A 21,180-nucleotide genomic window follows, 5' to 3' on the forward strand; every position below is an offset into this window, starting at 1 on the left:
GGCGCGGTGGCAGAGCGTTGCATGGTCTGATGAATCCCCATACCTTAATCATCATGCCGATAGGAGGGTGCGAATCCGTAGTCTTCCAGGGCAATAGCGCCACGATACCTGTACTGTGGCATGGAGACAAGCTGGCGGTGACTCCATTATGCTCTGGCGAACATTCATGTGGGCATCCACGGGTTCAGTGGAGCGCATGCCAGGCACTATGACGGTCAAGGAGTATCGTACGCTGTTTGCAGACCACGTACACCCCTTCATGACGATCATGTTTCCCGACGACAAAGGCATTCTTAAACAAGATAATGCGCCATATCACACGGCCAGCGTGATGGAGTGGTTCGAGGAACGCAGTGGCTAATTGCAGTTGATGTGCTGGTCCCCTAACTCGCCAGATCTGAACCCGATCGAACACATAAGGTACGTGATTGAACATGGCATCAGACAGAGGTCATAGCCCCCCCCCCCCCCCGAGTTCATAGCCCCCCCCCCCCCGCGGAATTTAGGTGACGTTTGTGCAGATATGGTGCCACCTCCCTCCAGCGACCTACCAAGGCCTCATTGCTTCCATGCCACCATGCATCACCGTCGTTATCTGTGCCAAAGGTGGACATACCAGCTTTACGTAGGTGTTATAATGTTCTGCCTAATCTGTGTAAAATTTAATACGGGCTTCTGCAGAACAATGAACTCTCCCTGTAGAGACCGTGCAACTTAAGTTAAGCAAATAACAACTCGCACAGAAGTATAGCTACCAGTAATCGTTCTTTGGAGGCTTCATCCGCTTATTTTACGGAAAGAAATCTAAGATATTGTGAAATAAAGTATCCAGAATGAATTTTCACTCAGTAGCGGAGTTCACATCGATTTGAAACTTCCTGGTAGATTAAAGATGAACTCCTTAGTAAAAATTTGGAATATCATAGAGTTTACTACTGTGGCTTATAACAATACACCCATTAAGGTTTTTACAATACTTTACTAACAAAATAAATATAATTCCTTCTGAAAACAAGAACGATTTTGGTTAGTTACAAAAAATCATTACGAAAAAAAGCGGACTCTCCCAAGAAAACAAAAACAGTGAAAATCATTATCTCGTGATGACTATAAGTCTTTAGTAGTGAGTATGCCCTTCCCGCACACGGATGAGGTCTTCCACTCTGTGAGGAATACTTTGATGACACAATCAAATTTATCTCTGGGTTTGAGGTCCCACTCCTCAATGGCAGCTTCAGTAAGGTCCTGAAGATTGTCTGGCGGATTCAGACGGTGTGCAGTGGCCACCTTCAACAGGTCACATGCATGATCAATTTCATTCATGTCTGGAGACTGCCGGTCAATGCATTCGATCCATTTTGCATCATCGAAGATACCGAGACACTGCTAGAGTACTGTGCTGTCTTGCATTGTCATCGACTAGGATGACGTTGTCGCCGACCTCGCATCTGTAGGGGCTTACAATCGCTTGTAGAACGTCTTGGATATGTCGAGAACCAGTTATGCTGCCGTAGATGGAAGTTAGAGGCGTCCGCCCCCTGTCATTGTTGCGCCCAGAACATTACACTTCTACGTACAAAAGGATAGACTTCCTGAACGTTTCGGCGTTCTTGCTGTCGTGTAGCGTTTCTCCAAACCCTAAACGCCTAGTGCCCGATCGAAGACCAATCCTGGTCTCGTCAGCAAACATGACATTAGTCCAAGAACCCAGGTGCCGTCCGGGGTGGCCGAGCGGTTCTAGGCGCTACAGTTTGAAACCGCGCAACCGCTACGGTCGCAGGTTCGAATCCTGCCTCGGGCATGGATGTGTGTGATGTCCTTAGGTTAGCTAGGTTTAAGTAGTTCTAAGTTCTAGGGGACTGATGACCTCAGAAGTTAAGTCCCATAGTGCTCAGAGCCATTTGAACCAAGAACCCAGGTCCTTCAAGTGTGTCGGTTCCGTTGGTTCATTGCAAACTTCTGATTGATCTTCTGGAACGAAGACCTCCCTGGTGCAATCTTCTACGCACTGTTTGGTCTGAGATACGAATCCCTACTGCCCATGGGAAGTCATTTACAATATTTCAGGCAGTTGATGTTGGGCGTCTGCGAGTCAACAGTTGTAGGAAACAGTCCTGGTGTTGTCATAAGAGAACGACCACTGCGAGGTCAGTCGTTCACATTTCCCTTCTCTCCGTACTTTCTCCACGCCTTAGGCACACCATTTTGAGAGACATATAACCGATCGGCAACATCTTGCTGTGTATGACTTGCTGAGTGTTAGGCCACTATCAAAGTGTTGTCTGGCTCTGCGTGGCATGCTAATGCAGTGCTGAACGCAAACTGAATGAGGCTGTTGTTGATGCTGAACTGCTTGCGGTGCGCTGCTGCGACAGCTACATATTTACATCACTGGGAAAGAGTCACAAAGCTTGCCATCGGTGAACACCGTCCAGTATATGGGCTCTAACTGGATAATGCATGAAGTGCTTAGGTCAGTGAGACTTCTAGTATTATAGACTACATTTTACCATAGTATTCCAAGCTTTTTTTGCGTAGTGTATGTGCCGAAACTGGACTCAAGCGCGGAATCTTTGCTTTTGCAAGCTAATGTCATAATGTCAGGACGAATGTATGCCTTGTCATATGCTGTATGGTTTTGTGTCCTTCGTAGAATTTAAGTTTCCCTTGTTGGAGCAGATTAAATTTCCACTCTCTTGGGCATAACGGCCAATGTTTTTCGTACATGCTCACCGAATCTATTCACGAGGAGTGGACGGAAAATCGACATACCTGCTTGATTTTCATTTATATTGTGCACTTCATTTACGTCTTGCTTGTTTGTGCTCACCTGCTTTAAGCATGGTGCGCCGTTCCTGATATGTGTGTTATGTTAACTGATTTTGCTTACTTGCAGCGAAGTCGTCTTAAAGAATAATCTGCTTTTCTTTCTCTTATAGTTACACATTTGTGTGTCAGAAATACTTTAGAGTACCTTAATCGGTTTTTTTATGGACCATGGCCATCCTGGCAGGCTCGTTGCTGATCTGGAACCGTGTTATGCTGTGTTGCAGGCTCCAGCGATCGACATGAGTTCCAGGCTGAAACGCGCATGCTGCTGGATATCGTCGCTAAGTCGCTGTATTCGGACAAGGAGGTGAGGGCTCGCGCCTTTCCCTCTGGGCTTGCCACACTGCAAGGTCTGCTAACAATGCTTTGCAGTAGAGTCCCAATGAACTTGCCTTTTCCGAAATAAGGGTTATGTTCAAAGTCTGTTCTTGTTGTAGGAAGCTACTCATCATTTTCCAAGTACGACTATTTTCAGGCGTCTGGCCCTATTCATTGTTATGCACTAGTGAGGGCTCCTGATCGTATGTACACTAGTGAGAAATGAAAAATGCATACATAAAGCTCGATTCAGTTCCAGGTGGAGAATCTCTAGATCTTTTAATCGTGCATGAAATTTGTCCAAACCCTTGTTCTGAACGGTACCTTAAGTAATTTCTGGCCATCTACGAAACGTCTTCAGGTCCTTGTTCGCGCCCCTTACACGTAAAATGTACCAAGTATCTTTGCTAACTAGCGTTATCATGAAGGGCACAGCATTGCGTCACTTCAGCAACCGCGCTATTTATGACGACTATAGTCACAGACGTTAGATATAGATATAGTAATAACTCTGATCTCTTATTGGGTCGTGGGTGGCCGAATCCGTAGGTATAAAGTTAGTGTTACTATCGGGAATGAGGACGCCGTGAAGTACGATCCGAAATCGTGTTCTCTTATTCACAAACTCGCTGGTTGCTCGGCTTTTTATTTATCCCAGTCTTAGAGTAGAGAAGAAAGACGTACATTTAAACTCGTTTTCGACTGTTTCACATGTCAGCCCCACCACACCACGTCCTTTTTCACCTCCTCCTCCCTATTGATCCACTCCTACCCTTCTCTCTGTCCATCTCCTCCCAGTTCTCTGTCAATCTCCAGCTCCTCATCTCTCTGCCCATCTCCTCCTCTCCCTCCCGCTATTCATCTCCTCCTCCCCTCCCTCTGTCCATCTCTCCATCCCCTCCCTCTGTCCATCCCCTCCCACTCTCTCTGTACATCTTATTCTCTCCCCGTCTTTCTGTCCATCACCTGTGTTACCGTTTTGAATGCCACTCTCACCCCATTGGGAGGTAGGTGGTTCTTAATCTCCACAGTGCTTATTTCCAGATATGATATGTGTACGGATACCCCCTGCTTTGAATGTCGTTGCTCGGCGTTTCCAAACCAGGGAGACTGTTGGGTTATGATTTCGCACGAGCGGAAGATAACGACCACGTGCTTCAGCGCGCCTGATGTAACTGTCTCAGGTTTTACCTTAAACTATGGTTTCCACTGTCTACAGAAGCTGTTAACGCGGGCCAGCCGGACAGTTTCTGGGATGGAATTATATTCGGTAAGACCCACAGAAAGAGCCTCTGCGTTTCTACTCTGTACTCACCCGTATTAGTTCGTGCTTCTAGTTTCGCCCCGAGATTTCTCCCACATTAACACTGGCGGCTGCAGTCGCAGGTCACGACAGACCTTCCGTCATAAGCAGTTTACGCCAGATCGTGACGGAAAACTGGCCTACACTGGATCAGGCCGTCGCGCAGGACTACCGTCCGTCGATGTAACGCCGAAACGCTCTTGTTGGGTATCCTCCACGTGGCTTTTCTGTGATGATGGTTCCATTATGTTGACCAGTGCGAATATCGCCCTTTGCGTTACAACAAAAAATGATTCACGTTATTTGGAAATGGCATCCAGCGTGCAACGACCGTAAGTACTGTTTGTGTACATATTAGTACATAAATTGAAACGAAGAAAGAGCTCCTGAAATTCCGTGCCGAAAGAAACAATAAAGACCGAGTTAAACCTTGGGTAAATGTATTTTATCGCTCATAAGGTTGTGCATAACATTTTCTTGTCACGCCTAAGTCGTGTGATTCCAGTACTAATATCGGATCTACGAGCAGCAAGTTGCTCAGTAATTAGGAAGTGTGTCGAACTCTAGGGGTTCTGCCATTAGCAGTGAATGTTAATGTACTATTCATTGAGTAAAAGCTCTTAGACACGAGCAAGTCTCCCTTAGCCTTAGAGTCTCAACTATTACGTACCACCTCAGATTTTTCGGGGGTAAAGTGTAAGAGTTCTTAATCCATATATGTTTAAAAGACAAATTTGTCAGGGTAATAAGGCTACCTCTGCAATATGTAACCGTGAAACATGGACGACCTTCTTCCGAAATATTTCATTTACGAGTCCCAAGTTGCAGTCGCTATTCATCAATAGAATTTCGATGTGTGTCTGTTATACGCCTGGAATTTTTTCAGGCCACAATAAAACTTCGGTTTTTGATAGCTGATCGGTGCATAACAAGAATATGGTAATTAGAGGCAATGGTAATGCGATGATGGAGACTCTTCAAAAGGAACAAGATCCAAAGAAAATAAAATTAAAGCATCCTTAGGAAGTGTGGTGCAGGTTAACTCTTCAAGTAAAATCAAAGAAAGAAGTTGCATCACAAGATTTTCATCACGAACTATTTTCATCGAGAAGTATAGGGAAGAAAAAGGTGTAAATCGATGGAGGATATATTTCAAAAAGACAGTTGTTACAAGGACTTTTGCAAAATGCAAACTTTGACTGCCATAAAAGCTAAAATTACTAAAATTTTCCGGGATATTAGGCCATGGTCTTCTGGGATCTCGTAAGTAACGCATCGTTTCAGCCCGCATCTCGTGGTCGTGCGGTAGCGTTCTCGCTTCCCACGCCCGGGTTCCCGGGTTCGATTCCCGGCGGGGTCAGGGATTTTCTCTGCCTCGTGATGGCTGGGTGTTGTGTGCTGTCCTTAGGTTAGTTAGGTTTAAGTAGTTCTAAGTTCTAGGGGACTGATGACCGTAGCAGTTAAGTCCCATAGTGCTCAGAGCTATTTGAACCATTTTTGAACGCATCGTTTCGTCGCCGTGTGTGGAGAATATCTTCAGGGGGGATCGTGAGATCCACGTCGGTATGGCGCCCGTGGCGGCTGGCCGTTGACTCAGTGCGAGTCATCGTGTGCTCTGGACCAACATCGAAGCCACGATCCCCCTGAAGATGTCTTTCCACAGACGGGGACGAGGCGTGGGTTATCTCTAAGAGATCCCAGAAGACCACAGCATAGTAACCCGGTTTTAGTAATTTTAATTACAAGGACTACTGAAATGTGAAAAACGAAGTTGAAATAAAAAAAAAATTCTTTCAGCGGTAAGAATGCATTAGCTCAATACTGAATACTATTTGTCGGACGTTGAACCAAGCGCGGGCGCGGATTCCGTTCTTGTTTTCCGTTTAATTACCTCGTCTTCGACGCCACGTTAATCCCAATCATACTTTCTTCCTCGCTCTTTTTTAAGTTCCATGGATGTTTGGAACGACATTTGGAAAGATTCAGAAGGTCGTTACAATTCAAGCCCTCACATTTCTTTCTAGGAAGCATCCGCAAGCTTGTGGACAGAACGTATGGCGACGCTGTCCAGAAATAATGTACGAATGATTTTCATAAATGCCATTGCAAGAAAACGTAATGAAATTTATATCAAGTAATAACTCTCCAGGTATATTGTCTTCAACGAGCTTGTAAATCAGATACATAGAAAATCCATTTTTTGTTACATTATGTCTCGACGTATTCCAGCATTCGTGGATCAACGAAACATTTTTCGTCATTCACTTGGCTACTGAGGTCACGGCAGCAGCACGGTAAAAGGGCATCGATGATGATAAAATATCGCCGATAATCAACGTTGTTTTGATTTAAACACACCGGAGAAATTTCCGTTCTACGATCTACGGTAAGCTGTGTGTGGCGGTCGCCCTGACGAGGATAGGCCAGCCAGCCTGCCCCTGCTTCCCTCTGATTTCGACCAACTTCAGCTTACGAGTCGGAGGACACGCAAAAGTAAGTTACGTTTTCAGAAAAACCAGATGTTAAACATTACGACGCTCTATGTATTTCGTACAAACTGGGCTCTGTAGTGGTTACCAAAACGTACGCTTGATAAGTTAGCACTATCATTATTCATGAGAAATAAAAGAAATATAAATTTTTATTCGCCGGTTGCCGAAATGCAAGGGAATTACGGCATGGTTTAACGAGACGATGAAGGCCAAATTATCAACGAAATCGTCTACTAATGCTGCTAACCTGGGTTTGACTCTCAAGTGCAAACTATGTGTTTTGCGTTTTTCTACCGTATCCTTTCGAAACAAGAGTAGCTTTTGCACATACGCGCTCCTGCAAACTGTGAAGTCAATGTATAAGCTACCTTTAACGTGTTTTGGTAGTTAAGTGTACTTTGATGTCCATTTTTAATTAAAGTGTAATGTTTTCACTGCCTGTAGCAATCAGCAAAAAACTGTAGCAATTTGGAAGAGGAGGGTTTTTTTGGAGGGGAGGGGGGAGTTGAGGGTCAATAATCACGTAACATTTTCGTCACTGCTCCATTTTTACGTTTTCTCAAAAGATAATATTTTTTGTACGGAAGGGAAAACAAACAAAAATAGAAACAGTCTACACAGGAAACGGACCCATTTCGTCGAAGTTCGCAGGCACTCCCGTCGATCAACCGACAACCACCTTCATTTAGTGTTATGTTGACTCCACACGGCCTGAGTTGGATTCCGTGTCATGACCTTTGACCTCCTCCTCTCCGTGTGGAGAAGTTGTAAAAAAAGGTACTTCTGAGAGAAAGAGGTAATCAGAATAGGCGACGTGTAGCCTGTTCTTACAAGTGGGGCAGTGTGCGTCCTGTGGTCGCAACGGTGTGCTCGGTTCCGAGCCGGAAGCGCCGTGTTTGCCCTGTGGGCAGCGGACGTTGGGTGCGACACGACGCGAAGGGGCACCACCTCCGGCCTTGCAGCGTATTGATCCCCTCCTCACACGCGCACGCACGCCGCAGCAGCTTTTAGTCAACACGCATCCCTGTTCTTCAGGTGCATTGGCTGTGGTCTGTCGGAAAGGTACAACTGGAGGCCAAGTGGGTCCTGAATTGCAACGCTCGTGTTAGCGAGTCCTTCGCAACGATTGTATTCTTTTCAAGGCCACACCGGCGCCCTGCATCGTGCCGAACTGGCAAGTTCCTGAACTGCACGCGGCCATTCGCAGTGTTCGCGAGCTGCTCTTCTTAATTTCGCGTCGTATGCAGCCGGCTACCTGCTAGAATACTGCTGAAATGAGACGTTCCTACGCATATTGAGATCGGTCAGCCGTCGCGTCCGTGGACTGCAGTCTTTACCACTTGAACCTCTGTACTCGTCTGTAGGCGGCAGTCATTTGTTTCTGGTGGTATTGTTAGCAATTCAGTACTGGGGTTGCGGTGGAACTGGGCGAGATGAAAGTAGGGCTTCTGCCATAGAAAAGATAGAAATCGGAGCTTACGTATTTAAGAAAAGTACAAGTAAACTCTTGAAGAATAGCACGACCCGTCCTCACAGCGTTACTTCCCCCAGTACCTCGTCTCCTGCCTCCCCAACTACACAGGAACTAGCGAGACTAGCAGTCGAAGAAGAAAGGATATTGCGGAGATATGGCTTAGCTACAACCTGGGGGATGTTTCTAGAATGAATTTTCACTCAGCAGTTGAATGTGCGCTGATATTAAACTTCCTGTCAGATTAAAACTGTTCTCCGGACGAACACTCGATCTCGGGAAAGCTCTCAAAAGGCAAAGCTACCGAGTTCGAGTCTCCGTCCGACGAACTGTTTTAATCTGCCAGGAAGTTTCATATCAGCGCACACTCCATGACAAAGGGGAAATTTGTTCTGGAGCTCTCAACTTGTTAACCTGAAACATCTAGAGAAGACAAATTTTTTGATCGTTATTCTTATAATTTCTTTTATAAAAACACTGTGCGTTAATTTGACGATAGATTCAATTAAACTAAACAGTTAAAATGTAAATGCTTTACTTAGTCCCCATTCCAGTTTTTTTAAGTACGAAGCAAATTTCCACTTATGGAAAAACAAGTGGTTTCTGGAGTTCGCCAGTGCCGCAAGGCATTGAGGTGGTGTTAGATTTTCTTGTAACGAAGCCGCTTTCCCCGCAACCACTCCAAAAAACGATGGTCGCACCTTATCCACCAGGTGGCTTAACGTTCGCGTATCGATGCCATTGTTTCAGCAGGAAATATCAGGTGAAGTGTTTGACACTGTATTGCTACTACTACTACTACTACTACTACTAGTAGTAGTAGTAGTAGTAGTAGTAGTAGTAGTAGTAAACATTTGTCGTCATTTTTTCGTAAGACATACTACAAAATCTTTGACATTAGCTGAAACTTCTTACCCGAAGTTCGTGGTCTTTCCTGTGTGTACGGTCGGTAAGTACCACGGCAACTGCGTTCCATTTAATGACCCATGTAATACACCATTTTCAGTCGAAACGTAATAATGCACCCTTCCTTGCCACATTAAAGTTAGTTCAGCTTACTGGAATATGTAGACTAGGTTACAGCGAAGAACGGCTGCATAATACTTATCATCCTTATACTTTCTGGTTCGACGTCACATCAGATTCCTTCATTGTCACATCTGGCAATGGTGAGAGCCCTGTTTTCGAACGTAAATTCTGTCTACAGCAATTCGTTAAAGATAGAAGATGTAATTGTCCAGTTTTGAGGTTTGTAGCTAAAGCAGTTACACTTCCACGAGCTCTTGAAACAGTCATAATATTTCACATCGCCAATCCTTAAAAAGTGGGGAAACATTAATACTTTCTTTGTCGTGGAAGCACGCTTCTGATTTTCACTTTATATCCAGCTGTGCTTCCATCATGACGACTTTGATTGGTTGTCTCAGTTGGTCTACTACCTATGTCTTACTTGAACGTCACATATAAAAATTTTAATTTTGTAGTATCTGTCGTAAACCCACACCTAATGGCCATCGGAAGACCGTGAAAAACCTGCTTAGCGAATTATTATTAATTCCTGCTACTTGAGATCGTGGTTTACCAGCAAAATCAGCATAGAAATGGGCATCATGGAAAGAAGAGCAGAGGGAATGAAACGCATGTGTTCTCTCGGCGAGACGCTCGGCTCAGAATCCGTACAGCGAGCACTAAGGTGAGAATATGTGACAGTGATACGCCCAGCAGTTACGTACGGTTCAGAAATATGGAGCGTGACTAAACGAGCAAAGGAAAAGCTTTCCATATTTGGAGGAAGACATATGAACCGATCTTAAATAAAGGAGACTGGACGAGGAGGAGGAAGAACAATGCTACAGAAGCTGAAGAACAAAAGAAGTCCAGTGGGCAGATCATATAACCCGTGTGACAGAATGAAAAACAGGTGAAGAAAGCACATGATGGGAAACAAAACTCCAGAGACCCCATCGGACGACCAAGGCAGCGCTGAATGGACGACCTGGCGAAGGACCTGCCAGCCCTGGGTCTGAAGACAGCTGGAGGAACCAAGCACAAAACAGGGAGTGGAAGCAGCACCTGGTCTGCAGGGCTTTGACCGTTGGATATGTATATTTGCGGAGAATGTTCCAAGACTCCGACTCAAGGAAGTAATAGTCTTCCTTGTAACGAATATGCTGCTGTGGCACCAGTGATTTTCATCTGTGAAGGAAAATTAAGAAGACGACATATATTTTTGTTCTGAAAATTAAGCACGAGACTAGTCGGTACTTGCCTCTGTGACCATTTGCAGACATTCAACAATGGATATGGATGTGTGAAGAATATCTAACTGCATTTCACATTAACTGTAAAATATCCCATTATTTCTAGATCGTGCATGCAGGACATGACAAAGTCCTTTCCGGATATTTCGGTTCAGAACGTTCTTGCCATTGTCATTGTTCTCAGCTGAAATATCCGAAGAGAAGTTTTACCATGTACCACATGCACGCCTGAAAAATAGTGGAATATTTTACAGTTAGTCTGAAATAGAGTGACATGTCCTTCATATTTCTGTATCCATTGGTGAATGTCTGCAAGTGGTGACAGAAGTAAGTATCTGCCATTGTCGTGCTCAATTTCCAGAACGGAAAATATTTTTCCGTCTTCTAAACATTTCTTCCGGAAATATCGGAAGAGAAATTAATTATGTCCCACATACACGCCCGTAAAATTTTGGAATATTCTATCCGCCTAGGAAGCTTCAACAATCGTATTGTAAACTGTTAGTGTCAATCTTCCAATTTTTTTGCGCAGTGCGAACATGACGTGCAGTCTTCTCATGTTATCTCTTGCATTTTCGCAGTGTTACCCCGACGAAGGCAACATATAGCAGGTAGTCTTGTCTGCGGACGCAGTGGATACGTCACTAAGACAGTGTAGACTCCACGTAGGGGAACGAGTTTTGTACCAAGCTATCACCGCAGAAACGCGTGCTTTTTATTCGACGAAGCATCACCCAAACTCTATTCGCCTTGCCTTGTGAGCCCAAATACTCGTATCAAAGGGAGCTGTGCGTTAATTTCAGTATTGCCTCTTGAGTCGTGGGTTGGGGTCGGGGTGTAGCTGTTACAGGAAGCAGCAAAAGTATCAGTTGGTAACGTAATGGATGGTTACTTTATACTCACTGGCGATGTACACATTCCACGTCAGTGCGTCAATCTTTAATCTGTATATCGATTCGATTCGCTTTTATAGGAAGATCAAGCAGTTAAATTCCAGTTCTGGAAAAGCCTAGTTTTGGGTGAGCAACAATTTCTTTGGTTCGATTGCTGTAAGAATATTGCGCGCGCACAGTTCTAACACTGAGTGTAACCGTGATTACAGTTTTCTTCTTATTTGTCTCAGAATGCTGCCATAACTAGCCTAATTATCATAAACAAATGCTTCAACCGCAACGAAAGATAATCGCTATTTAAATTAAAACTGTCCACCTGCACTGTAGCTACCAGGGTGTAAACTGTTCTAGTAAAGTAAGGCAGAGGAATCTGAAAACTGCAATCTGCATAGGTTTCGCAAAAGGGAGGGCGACCATAGATTACCAGAAACATGCGACGGTCAATCATGATGCCGCCGGTAAAGCGGATCATCACATTTACAAGATAGTGAATCTTTGACAGCTCGTCAACAAAGAAGTCACTAAGAGATGATGCGACTGGACAAAGATGTATGGAAGAATGGCCACTTCGACTTTTACCTCTAGTGATTTTTTTTGTCAGAAAAATTAGAATCAGTTATGAAAAGCTCTCCTGAGTAAGGCCAACTGTTGTAATCACGTAGAAAGGGTGAAAAATCGTTGACAGTTGGTATTTTACCAGAAGAAAGCGTGGAAATGCTTGAGCAGTTGTCAGTCTACTGATCGGGAGAGTTCAGTTCGTTTTCTTTTGCGTTGCCTCACGCAGTGCACAACTGCCTAACGTTTCCAGTCTCAGAAATGATGCTCGAATATTGTTTTGTTACCTTAGGGGAGTCACCACTCTTTGGTGCGTACATGCTTGGCTACCATGGGGCCCCAGCCTTCCTGTTTCTGTATTGCAAACCTGCTCCTCGACTATCTCTTAACTCCTCTGACTTTATGTTGGATGGTCCTTTTGGTGCAGTCCCTGCCTGGACTTGGTTCACGATTTTGGTCGTATCTTCTGGTTTCGCTCTCGGCGCTATCTTCACCTGCCATTAACGATTATATGGTCCCTATTATTCCGTTTGACCAGCCATCTTTACGAAAGTATGTGTCGCGCGGGGAAGGTCGCCCATGTGCTGTATGCACAGCCTCTATGCCTGTCCACCCTTGCACCTTTCCTTCCTGTTGTCGTAGTACGCCCAAACCACAATACGACGGTAGCCATCCCATTGTGTGTGTGTGCTCGATGGTACACCCGTGACCACGTAGGATCACACTGTTGGTGCCTGGGCTACTGCACACTACACCTGTATGCCATGGACTGTGTGTCCGTCATGACTGGGGCATGGGGACTCCCAGCAATGGATTGCTGGCCAGGTAGCCATTGCGGAGGCTGGGTGGCGCCCATGGGGAGAGCCCACGATCGGAGTAGGTGGCACCATAGCGGATAGTTCGCACATGAAGCGACTCAAACTTTCTCCCACTAGCGGTCACAAGGCCCCAGCAGTCTCTTCAAATGGAAAGGCCTCATATGGTGCAACAAAGTACGATCCCAACACATTCCCTTCGTTGCCACGCCGTGGAAGGAGTGTAGGACTAGACGAGAAGGGATAAAATCTCCCTCCCCCCCCCCCCCAGTCCCCCACCCCAGTACCTGCTCTGTACCAGGACCGACAGGGACAGCTTTTTGGCCACAAAGCCTTTATTTTTTGTGGAAAACATTGAAGATAAATACTGGGAACTTGCAGACATCTCAAAGCGGAAGAATGGTTCCTTCCTCATTAAAATGTCATCTCATCCCTAGGCAAAGACGCTGCTCTCTTGTGAAAAAGTTGGGTGCCATCCCCGTGACACTCACTCCCCACAAGAGTCTCAGTAAAGTCCAGGGCGTAATCTCTCACCGTGATCTTCTTCTGCAATCTCATGATTAGCTGTGGGCCAACTGAGAGCAATGGGGTATGCGTTTTATCCATCGTGTCCGTAGGGGACCAATGGAAAGCAGAGTTGCTGCCTTGGCCTTCATCGTGGCTTTCGAGGCTAATACGTTAGCTGAGAAGGTCAAGTTGATGGTCTACTGGTGTGAGGTGAAACCCTATGTTCCTCCTCCTATGAGATGCTTCAGGTCTATGAAGTTCAGGCATATGTCTTCCCCTTTCACTGTTATCCCTCTCTGCAGGGATTGTGGACATCTGTTGCACGCGAATGTTCCTTGTGCCCCTCACTCCATCAGTGTAAACTGCGGCGTGCTCGACTCTTCCTGCTCAACAGATTGCTCCATTTTTAAGCGTGGGAAGAAAGTTCAGGAGTATAAGCCCGTGGACAGTTTCACATTTCGAGAGGTCAGAAAAAGTAGGAGCATCTTAATCCCAGACAAACGACACAATCCTACGCTACAGCTGGAGTGTCATCATCGCCTCTGTAGACGGTGCTTTCCTCTATCGCGCCTCTTAAGAATGAGCCCTCAGAGCCGCTCACTAATACCTGCCCCCAGGGGTTGGGGGCCCTTCTGATGCTTCCACTGCTCGCCACCTGCCAGGGACACTGGTCCCCTTCCCCAGCTGGAGGCACGTCAGCTTCTCCAACTTACCTAGCCAGGAAGAGGTCCATCGGGACTCTTTCTTCCATGGTTCCTGTTGGTCCACAGCGAGACTCCAGCCGGTGGCTGAAGGAACCACTGGCTGCTGGCTATCGGGACTTCTCGTTGTTCCCCTGCCTCTGAGACCAAGCAGGGAAACCTTGTCAGTCGTTGTCCTTAGCTCTCTATCGTAAGGCAGTATCGATCCGGCTGTTCAGCGTAAAAAATGCCGTGTGGCTAGGGCCTCCCGTCGGGTAGACCGTTCGCCTGGTGCAAGTCTTTCGAGTTGACGCCACTGCAGCGACTTGCTGTCGATGGGGATGAAACTATGATGATGATAAGGACAACGCAACACCCAGTCCCTGAACGGAGAAAATCTCCGACCCAGCCGGGAATCGGACCCGTGTTATTAGAGATCGTAGTCGGGCTGTCCAACGCCTTAAGCGGCATCCTTCACCTGGAGCACTTCATTGCGTTTAAATGGCTCCGTGCCCGCGTGTGCTGCCTCATAAAACGACGAAAGCAAGAGTCCTAGGAATGGTACGTTTCCACCTTTGGATCATGTGCCTCTCCATCACTGGTATGGGCAAAGATTAGACGACTCTACTGCTTCCAATACCCTGCAGATGTACCAAGTATTTCCGCAGATGGTGCCATTTATATTGAGGATTACAAGTGCCGGCCTTACAAACATAGTAAACTTCCCAAATCTCGTGACGGAAATTGGAGCATTCAGGCTATTATTAATTTATTTTAGAGACCATACTGCCCATTTTCCCAGAAAAAAGTGTTGCACGGTCCTTCGACAGTAGCAGAATTACTTACGTAGGATAGGGGTGGGGTGAGGTAGTTACGGACGACAGGACTGGGTGCATATCTTCGTTATGCAGCACGGAAATGATGCGTGTCATCCTGATGTTCTAGAACACGGAATTTGGCTCTGGCGGCAGTAATTTTTGTGATCATGTTAGTTAAGGTAGTTTTACAGGATGGCCAGTGAAGTTCAGAGACTGACCGAAGTTTCCAGCTCGGGTTGTCATGTATTTTTAGAAGTTTCAGTTCAGAGAATTAACTGGTAACTTCATACGCTGTCTAGACGCTTTTGTAAAGTGACACAGTAGACGTTAGTGGCAAGCAGGCACGTCTTAGCATATGCAGCAACGTGATCCTCGCTTCTAAGAACAGTAACGTCAGTGGATTCACACTGGTTAGAGTGAAATGGGGAAATGAATAAAAATGACTTAAAACACTTCTTGATAGCCATAGTAGAAGAGAAGTGACAGTTTTCGGCGTTGATCCAAGCAATCACTGTCATCACTGGGAGTTTGTATTTTTGGATTTTCTCTAAACGCTCGGAAGTTGCAGACTCACTTGAACCCCCTTTATGTTATCATGCACGCCTGTATAGTGTATCCGAATACGATGAGATGATACGGTCATGGTGAAATTTGCCAGGACTTCCTGTCGTGTCCATTTTGTGCTGCGCAGCTGTTGGTCAGCCAGCCAGTTTAAGAACTGAATCGAAGATTATTACGCACGAGTTCACACTAACGCGTTTGTCGAGGAGAAAGGAGCGTATTTGCGTCATCTTTGCAGCTGTGTCAAGTCAGTATTTCTACAATGTAACTGGGATGTTTTTGTTGTGGATTGTCTAAATCTAACCAAAGAATCTTCCTATGATCTTCGATAAGTAACGTAAGTAACGAAGAATTGGTGCAGTAATCAGCACATTGCACTCGCATTCGGGTGGACGGCGCTTCAAATTCCCGTCCGGCCATCCAGACTTACGTTTTTCTTTTTGTCGCTAAACTGGTTAAACCAAAGGCCAAGATGGTTTCTTTGAAAAAGGCATGGCAGTTTGTCTTCCCCATCTTTCCCACAGACCGAACTTGTGATTTCTCTTTAATGACCTCGTTGCCGACGTGAATTTAAACACTAATCCTCTGCCGCCAGTCACAGAGTCTGCGTATTATCGATGATTAGTGTTGTGTTGAGGAATAATAGCTTCTGTCGTGCAGGAATCTTCTTATAGAGCCATTGGTTTTCGTTGTGATCGACACTACAAATTGTGACGATTAAATGTAAGAAATTGTTGTTGGATAAATTATATATCTCTACATCTAATTGGAGCTATTGTTTATTAGTGCTCAATGAATATCCGGACGCTAATATTGTAGATGGAGAGCTTCTGTAAAGTTTGGAAGGTAAGGGACGAGATACTGGCAGAAGTAAAGCTGTGAGGACCGGGCGTGAGTCGTGCTTCGGTAGCTCAGTTGGTAGAGCACTTGCCTGCGTAAGGCAAAGGTTCCGAGTTCGAGTCTCGGTCGGGCACACAGTTTTAATCTGCCAGGAAGTTTAATATTGTAAATGTTGAGCTCGGGCTGTAACAAGAAACCAATGAATCACGGCCGCACGTCACACAGAATTGTAGTTCGTAAGTAGAACAATAGTGACAAAGCAAAAGAGGTGCAAATCACCCCTAATACACAATTAAACGACATAATAGTACTTGTGTCTGGAAGCAAGAGGCACGACTGTTATTTCCTGTCATACTATTCAGGACGGACCGTTCTGTAACTCTTGGTTCTCTTCTGCCTATACCCAACGAGTTGAGACTGGGGTAACATAAGTCCCAATTGGGAATAGTTGAGAGAGAATTACTGCCATGTCCTTGGATACAGTGAAAAACCTCGTGGATACTGTGATTGGAATAGCTAGACTGGAATGCTTTCTAATTCATTTCTGTGGCACAACGCCAAGTAGGAAATCTGTGACATGTTCCTATTTTTCAGGCGTGGTGTTCTCTCTCTCTCTCTCTCTCTCTCTCTCTCTCTCTCTCTCACACACACACACACACACACACACACACACACACACACACACACACACACACACACACACACACACACACACACACCAGTAATGTGGAAACGTTGTTTGGTCCGATCTTTCATAACATTTACGAAATAGCATACGTTGTGATGAGACTTCTTGTGGCCTTCGTTTTCTTCCAGGTCGAATCTGAGTCGATTCCGCCGACAAATTTTTGTTTTGTTTTGTTTCTCAACAGAATGGAGGCAGATTAGACACACAGGTACCTTGTAGTTTATAGCACCACCTATAGCCCTGATAATGGCGGAGGTGTGTCGCGTCTTGGATGTGGATTGTACGAGACGTTGAACTTAAGGGACCAGCCTGATCCATTGTACCAACACCAGTAAGTCAAGGGACTTTGGAGCTGAGTCCAAGGAGTCCACATCTGGCATTGTGAATTTTGACAAGGGAAGCGCACACTCACCGGTTCACCGATTTTGCTTGTCTTTCCCACGGTTTTACCACCTACTTACCGAGAAATCAAAGTTCAAAGGTTTACCAGCCTGTTGAATTCCATAGGAGAGCTCCAGCCATCGAGCAGCGTCGAGTGCAGGCGCAGCTGGCAAACCGTCAGACTAGAAATCTGCCCGTGTGGCGTTCATAGTGTCCTGTATTTTTTCTAATCTTCCACCAAACACTTGTGTTATTATTATTATTATTATTATTATTATTGACATTTTTTTTCTCAGACTTAAGTCTTGTTAAAAATGGAACGTGACGCGGACCTTGATCAAGCGTGACTTCCTTGTAACTGTATGGTATATGTTATATTGCATTTAGGAACTTTCAGGTAATTGAACATGTATCAATAATTACAGGTTTTTGTAGTTGTATATATATGTTTGGATGTAGCTGTATTGCATTGATGTACTGGTGGATATTGTGAGGTATGACTCCTGTAGTTGATAGTATAATTGGTATAATGTCAACTTTATCCTGATGCCACATGTCCTTGACTTCCTCAGCCAGTTGGATGTATTTTTCAATTTTTTCTCCTGTTTTCTTCTGTATATTTGTTGTGTTGGGTATAGATATTTCAATTAGTTGTGTTAATTTCTTCTTTTTATTGGTGAGTATGATGTCAGGTTTGTTATGTGGTGTTGTTTTATCTGTCACAATGGTTCTGTTCCAGTATAATTTGTATTCATCATTCTCCAGTACATTTTGTGGTGTGTACTTGTATGTGGGAACGTGTTGTTTTATTAGTTTATGTTTTATGGCAAGTTGTTGATGTGTTATTTTTGCTACATTGTCATGTCTTCTGGGGTATTCTGTATTTGCTAGTATTGTACATCCGCTTGTAATGTGATCTACTGTTTCTATTTGTTGTTTGCAAAGTCTGCATTTATCTGTTGTGGTGTTGGGAGCTTTAATAATATGCTTGCTGTAATATCTGGTGTTTATTGTTTGATCCTGTATTGCAATCATGAATCCTTCCGTCTCACTGTATATATTGCCTTTTCTTAGCCATGTGTTGGATGCGTCTTGATCTATGTGTGGCTGTGTTAGATGATACGGGTGCTTGCCATGTAGTGTTTTCTTTTTCCAATTTACTTTCTTTGTATCTGTTGATGTTATGTGATCTAAAGGGTTGTAGAATTGGTTATGAAATTGCAATGGTGTAGCTGATGTATTTATATGAGTGATTGCTTTGTGTATTTTGCTAGTTTCTGCTCGTTCTAGAAAGAATTTTCTTAAATTGTCTACCTGTCCATAATGTAGGTTTTTTATATCTATAAATCCCCTTCCACCTTCCTTTCTGCTTAATGTGAATCTTTCTGTTGCTGAATGTATGTGATGTATTCTATATTTGTGGCATTGTGATCGTGTAAGTGTATTGAGTGCTTCTAGGTCTGTGTCACTCCATTTCACTACTCCAAATGAGTAGGTCAATACTGGTATAGCATAAGTATTTATAGCTTTTGTCTTGTTTCTTGCTGTCAATTCTGTTTTCAGTATTTTTGTTAGTCTTTGTCTATATTTTTCTTTTAGTTCTTCTTTAATATTTGTATTATCTATTCCTATTTTTTGTCTGTATCCTAGATATTTATAGGCATCTGTTTTTTCCATCGCTTCTATGCAGTCGCTGTGGTTATCCAATATGTAATCTTCTTGTTTAGTGTGTTTTCCCTTGACTATGCTATTTTTCTTACATTTGTCTGTTCCAAAAGCCATATTTATATCATTGCTGAATACTTCTGTTATCTTCAGTAATTGGTTGAGTTGTTGATTTGTTGCTGCCAGTAGTTTTAGATCATCCATGTATAGCAAATGTGTGATTTTGTGTGGGTATGTTCCAGTAATATTGTATCCATAATTTGTATTATTTAGCATGTTGGATAGTGGGTTCAGAGCAAGACAGAACCAGAAAGGGCTTAATGAGTCTCCTTGGTATATTCCACGCTTAATCTGTATTGGCTGTGATGTGATGTGATGTTATCTGAATTTGTTTGGATATTAAGTGTGGTTTTCCAGTTTTTCATTACTAAGTTTAGAAACTGTATCAATTTAGGATCTACTTTGTATATTTCCAATATCTGTAGTAACCATGAGTGGGGTACACTATCAAAGGCTTTTTGGTAATCAATGTATGCGTAGTGTAGCGACCTTTGTTTAGTTTTAGCTTGATATGTCACTTCTGTATCTATTATCAGTTGCTCCTTACATCCTCGTGCTCCTTTGCAGCAGCCTTTTTGTTCTTCATTTATAATTTTGTTCTGTGTTGTATGTGTCATTAATTTCTGTGTAATGACTGAAGTTAATATTTTGTAGAGTGTTGGTAGGCATGTTATGGGGCGATATTTAGCTGGGTTTGCTGTGTCTGCTTGATCTTTAGGTTTCAGATAGGTTATTCCATGTGCAAGTGTATCAGGGAATGTGTATGGGTCTGCAATGTAACTGTTAAATAATTTAGTGAGATGTGAATGTGTTGAGGTGAACTTCTTTAGCCAGTAATTTGCTATTTTATCATTTCCAGGGGCTTTCCAATTGTGTGTAGAATTAATTGCTCGGGTGACTTCATGTTGCAAAATTATCACTTCAGGCATTTGTGGTATCATCTTGTATGAGTCTGTTTCTGCTTGTATCCACTGTGCATGCCTGTTATGTTGTACCGGGTTTGACCATATGTTGCTCCAGAAGTGTTCCATGTCTGCTATGTTTGGTGGATTGTCTATTTTAATGTGTGTGTTATCTATTGTCTGGTAAAATTTCTTTTGGTTTGTGTTGAATGTTTGGTTTTGTTTCCTTTTATTTTCACTTTTTTTGTATCTTCTAAGTCGTTTGGCCAATGCTTGTAATTTCTGCTTCTTTTCATCTAATTGCTCTATTGCTTCTTGTTGTGAGATTTTACCTAACCTTTTTCGTTTTTTGTCTGATATTTCATTTCTTATAAATTGTGTTAGCTGTCCAATGTCTTTTCTCAGTTTTTCTATTCTGATCTGTAACCTGTGTTGCCATGCTGGTTTTGTGGGCTTCTTCTGTGTGTTGGTTGGTTCTGATCTCTGCCTAGTGTGTATATTTAGTGTAGTGAGTGCTCCTACATAAACCAGTAGTTGTAACTCTTCCATAGTTGTATTTTCATTTATTTTGTTGTGTATGATTGTGTTGATAGTTGTTATTGTTGTTTCGACTTGTGGTTTATTTGGTAGTCTATACAAGAATGGTCTAATGACTGTATTTGTGTCTTTGTATTCTATATATGTCAGCTGAAATTTCTCTTCTATATCTAACAAGTGTGTCTCTTCGTGTTCTATTTGTGCCTGTTCTGGTGGCTGTCTTATGATTTCGTTTTCCTCTGATTGTTTAATTGATGCATGTTGGTCTTTGTTTGTTTGCTCTGGGATGTTCGAGTCCATTACTGTATTTTCTTCTTCTTCTGATTGCACATTATTTTGTTCCAGTATTTGTTGTACTTGTTGTTTGATGTTTTCTAATTCTGACTGGGGTATCCTGTTATTTTATATTATTACACGGATCTGATCAGCTAGTCGTTGTTCTGTTAAAAATTTTAATTCCGGGTATCTGGTAATAAATGTTGTGTATACTTGTGATCTGTATCCAGTTGTGTTGGTTCCTAGGTTTGTTGCTTGGTAATAGCAGAACATAAGGTGTCTATTAACTTCATCTGACCATCTCATCCTCAGTCTTTGTTTTCCTTCT

At 43.7% G+C, this 21,180-nt stretch overlaps 1 protein-coding gene across 1 annotated transcript in view; it reads left to right on the plus strand.

The window, feature by feature from the left end:
• The window catches only part of LOC126094443 (heat shock protein 75 kDa, mitochondrial), a 308,018-nt gene that overhangs the window by 94,007 nt on the left and 192,831 nt on the right, over window positions 1-21,180 (plus strand). Inside the window, exon 3 of the mRNA XM_049908816.1 lies at window positions 3,054-3,136. Coding sequence (XP_049764773.1) covers window positions 3,054-3,136 — 83 coding nt within the window. The remainder of the gene's footprint in view (window positions 1-3,053; window positions 3,137-21,180) is intronic.

Source organism: Schistocerca cancellata, chromosome 8 (genome assembly GCF_023864275.1).
Source record: "Schistocerca cancellata isolate TAMUIC-IGC-003103 chromosome 8, iqSchCanc2.1, whole genome shotgun sequence".
Classification (NCBI taxonomy): Eukaryota; Metazoa; Arthropoda; class Insecta; order Orthoptera; family Acrididae; genus Schistocerca; species Schistocerca cancellata.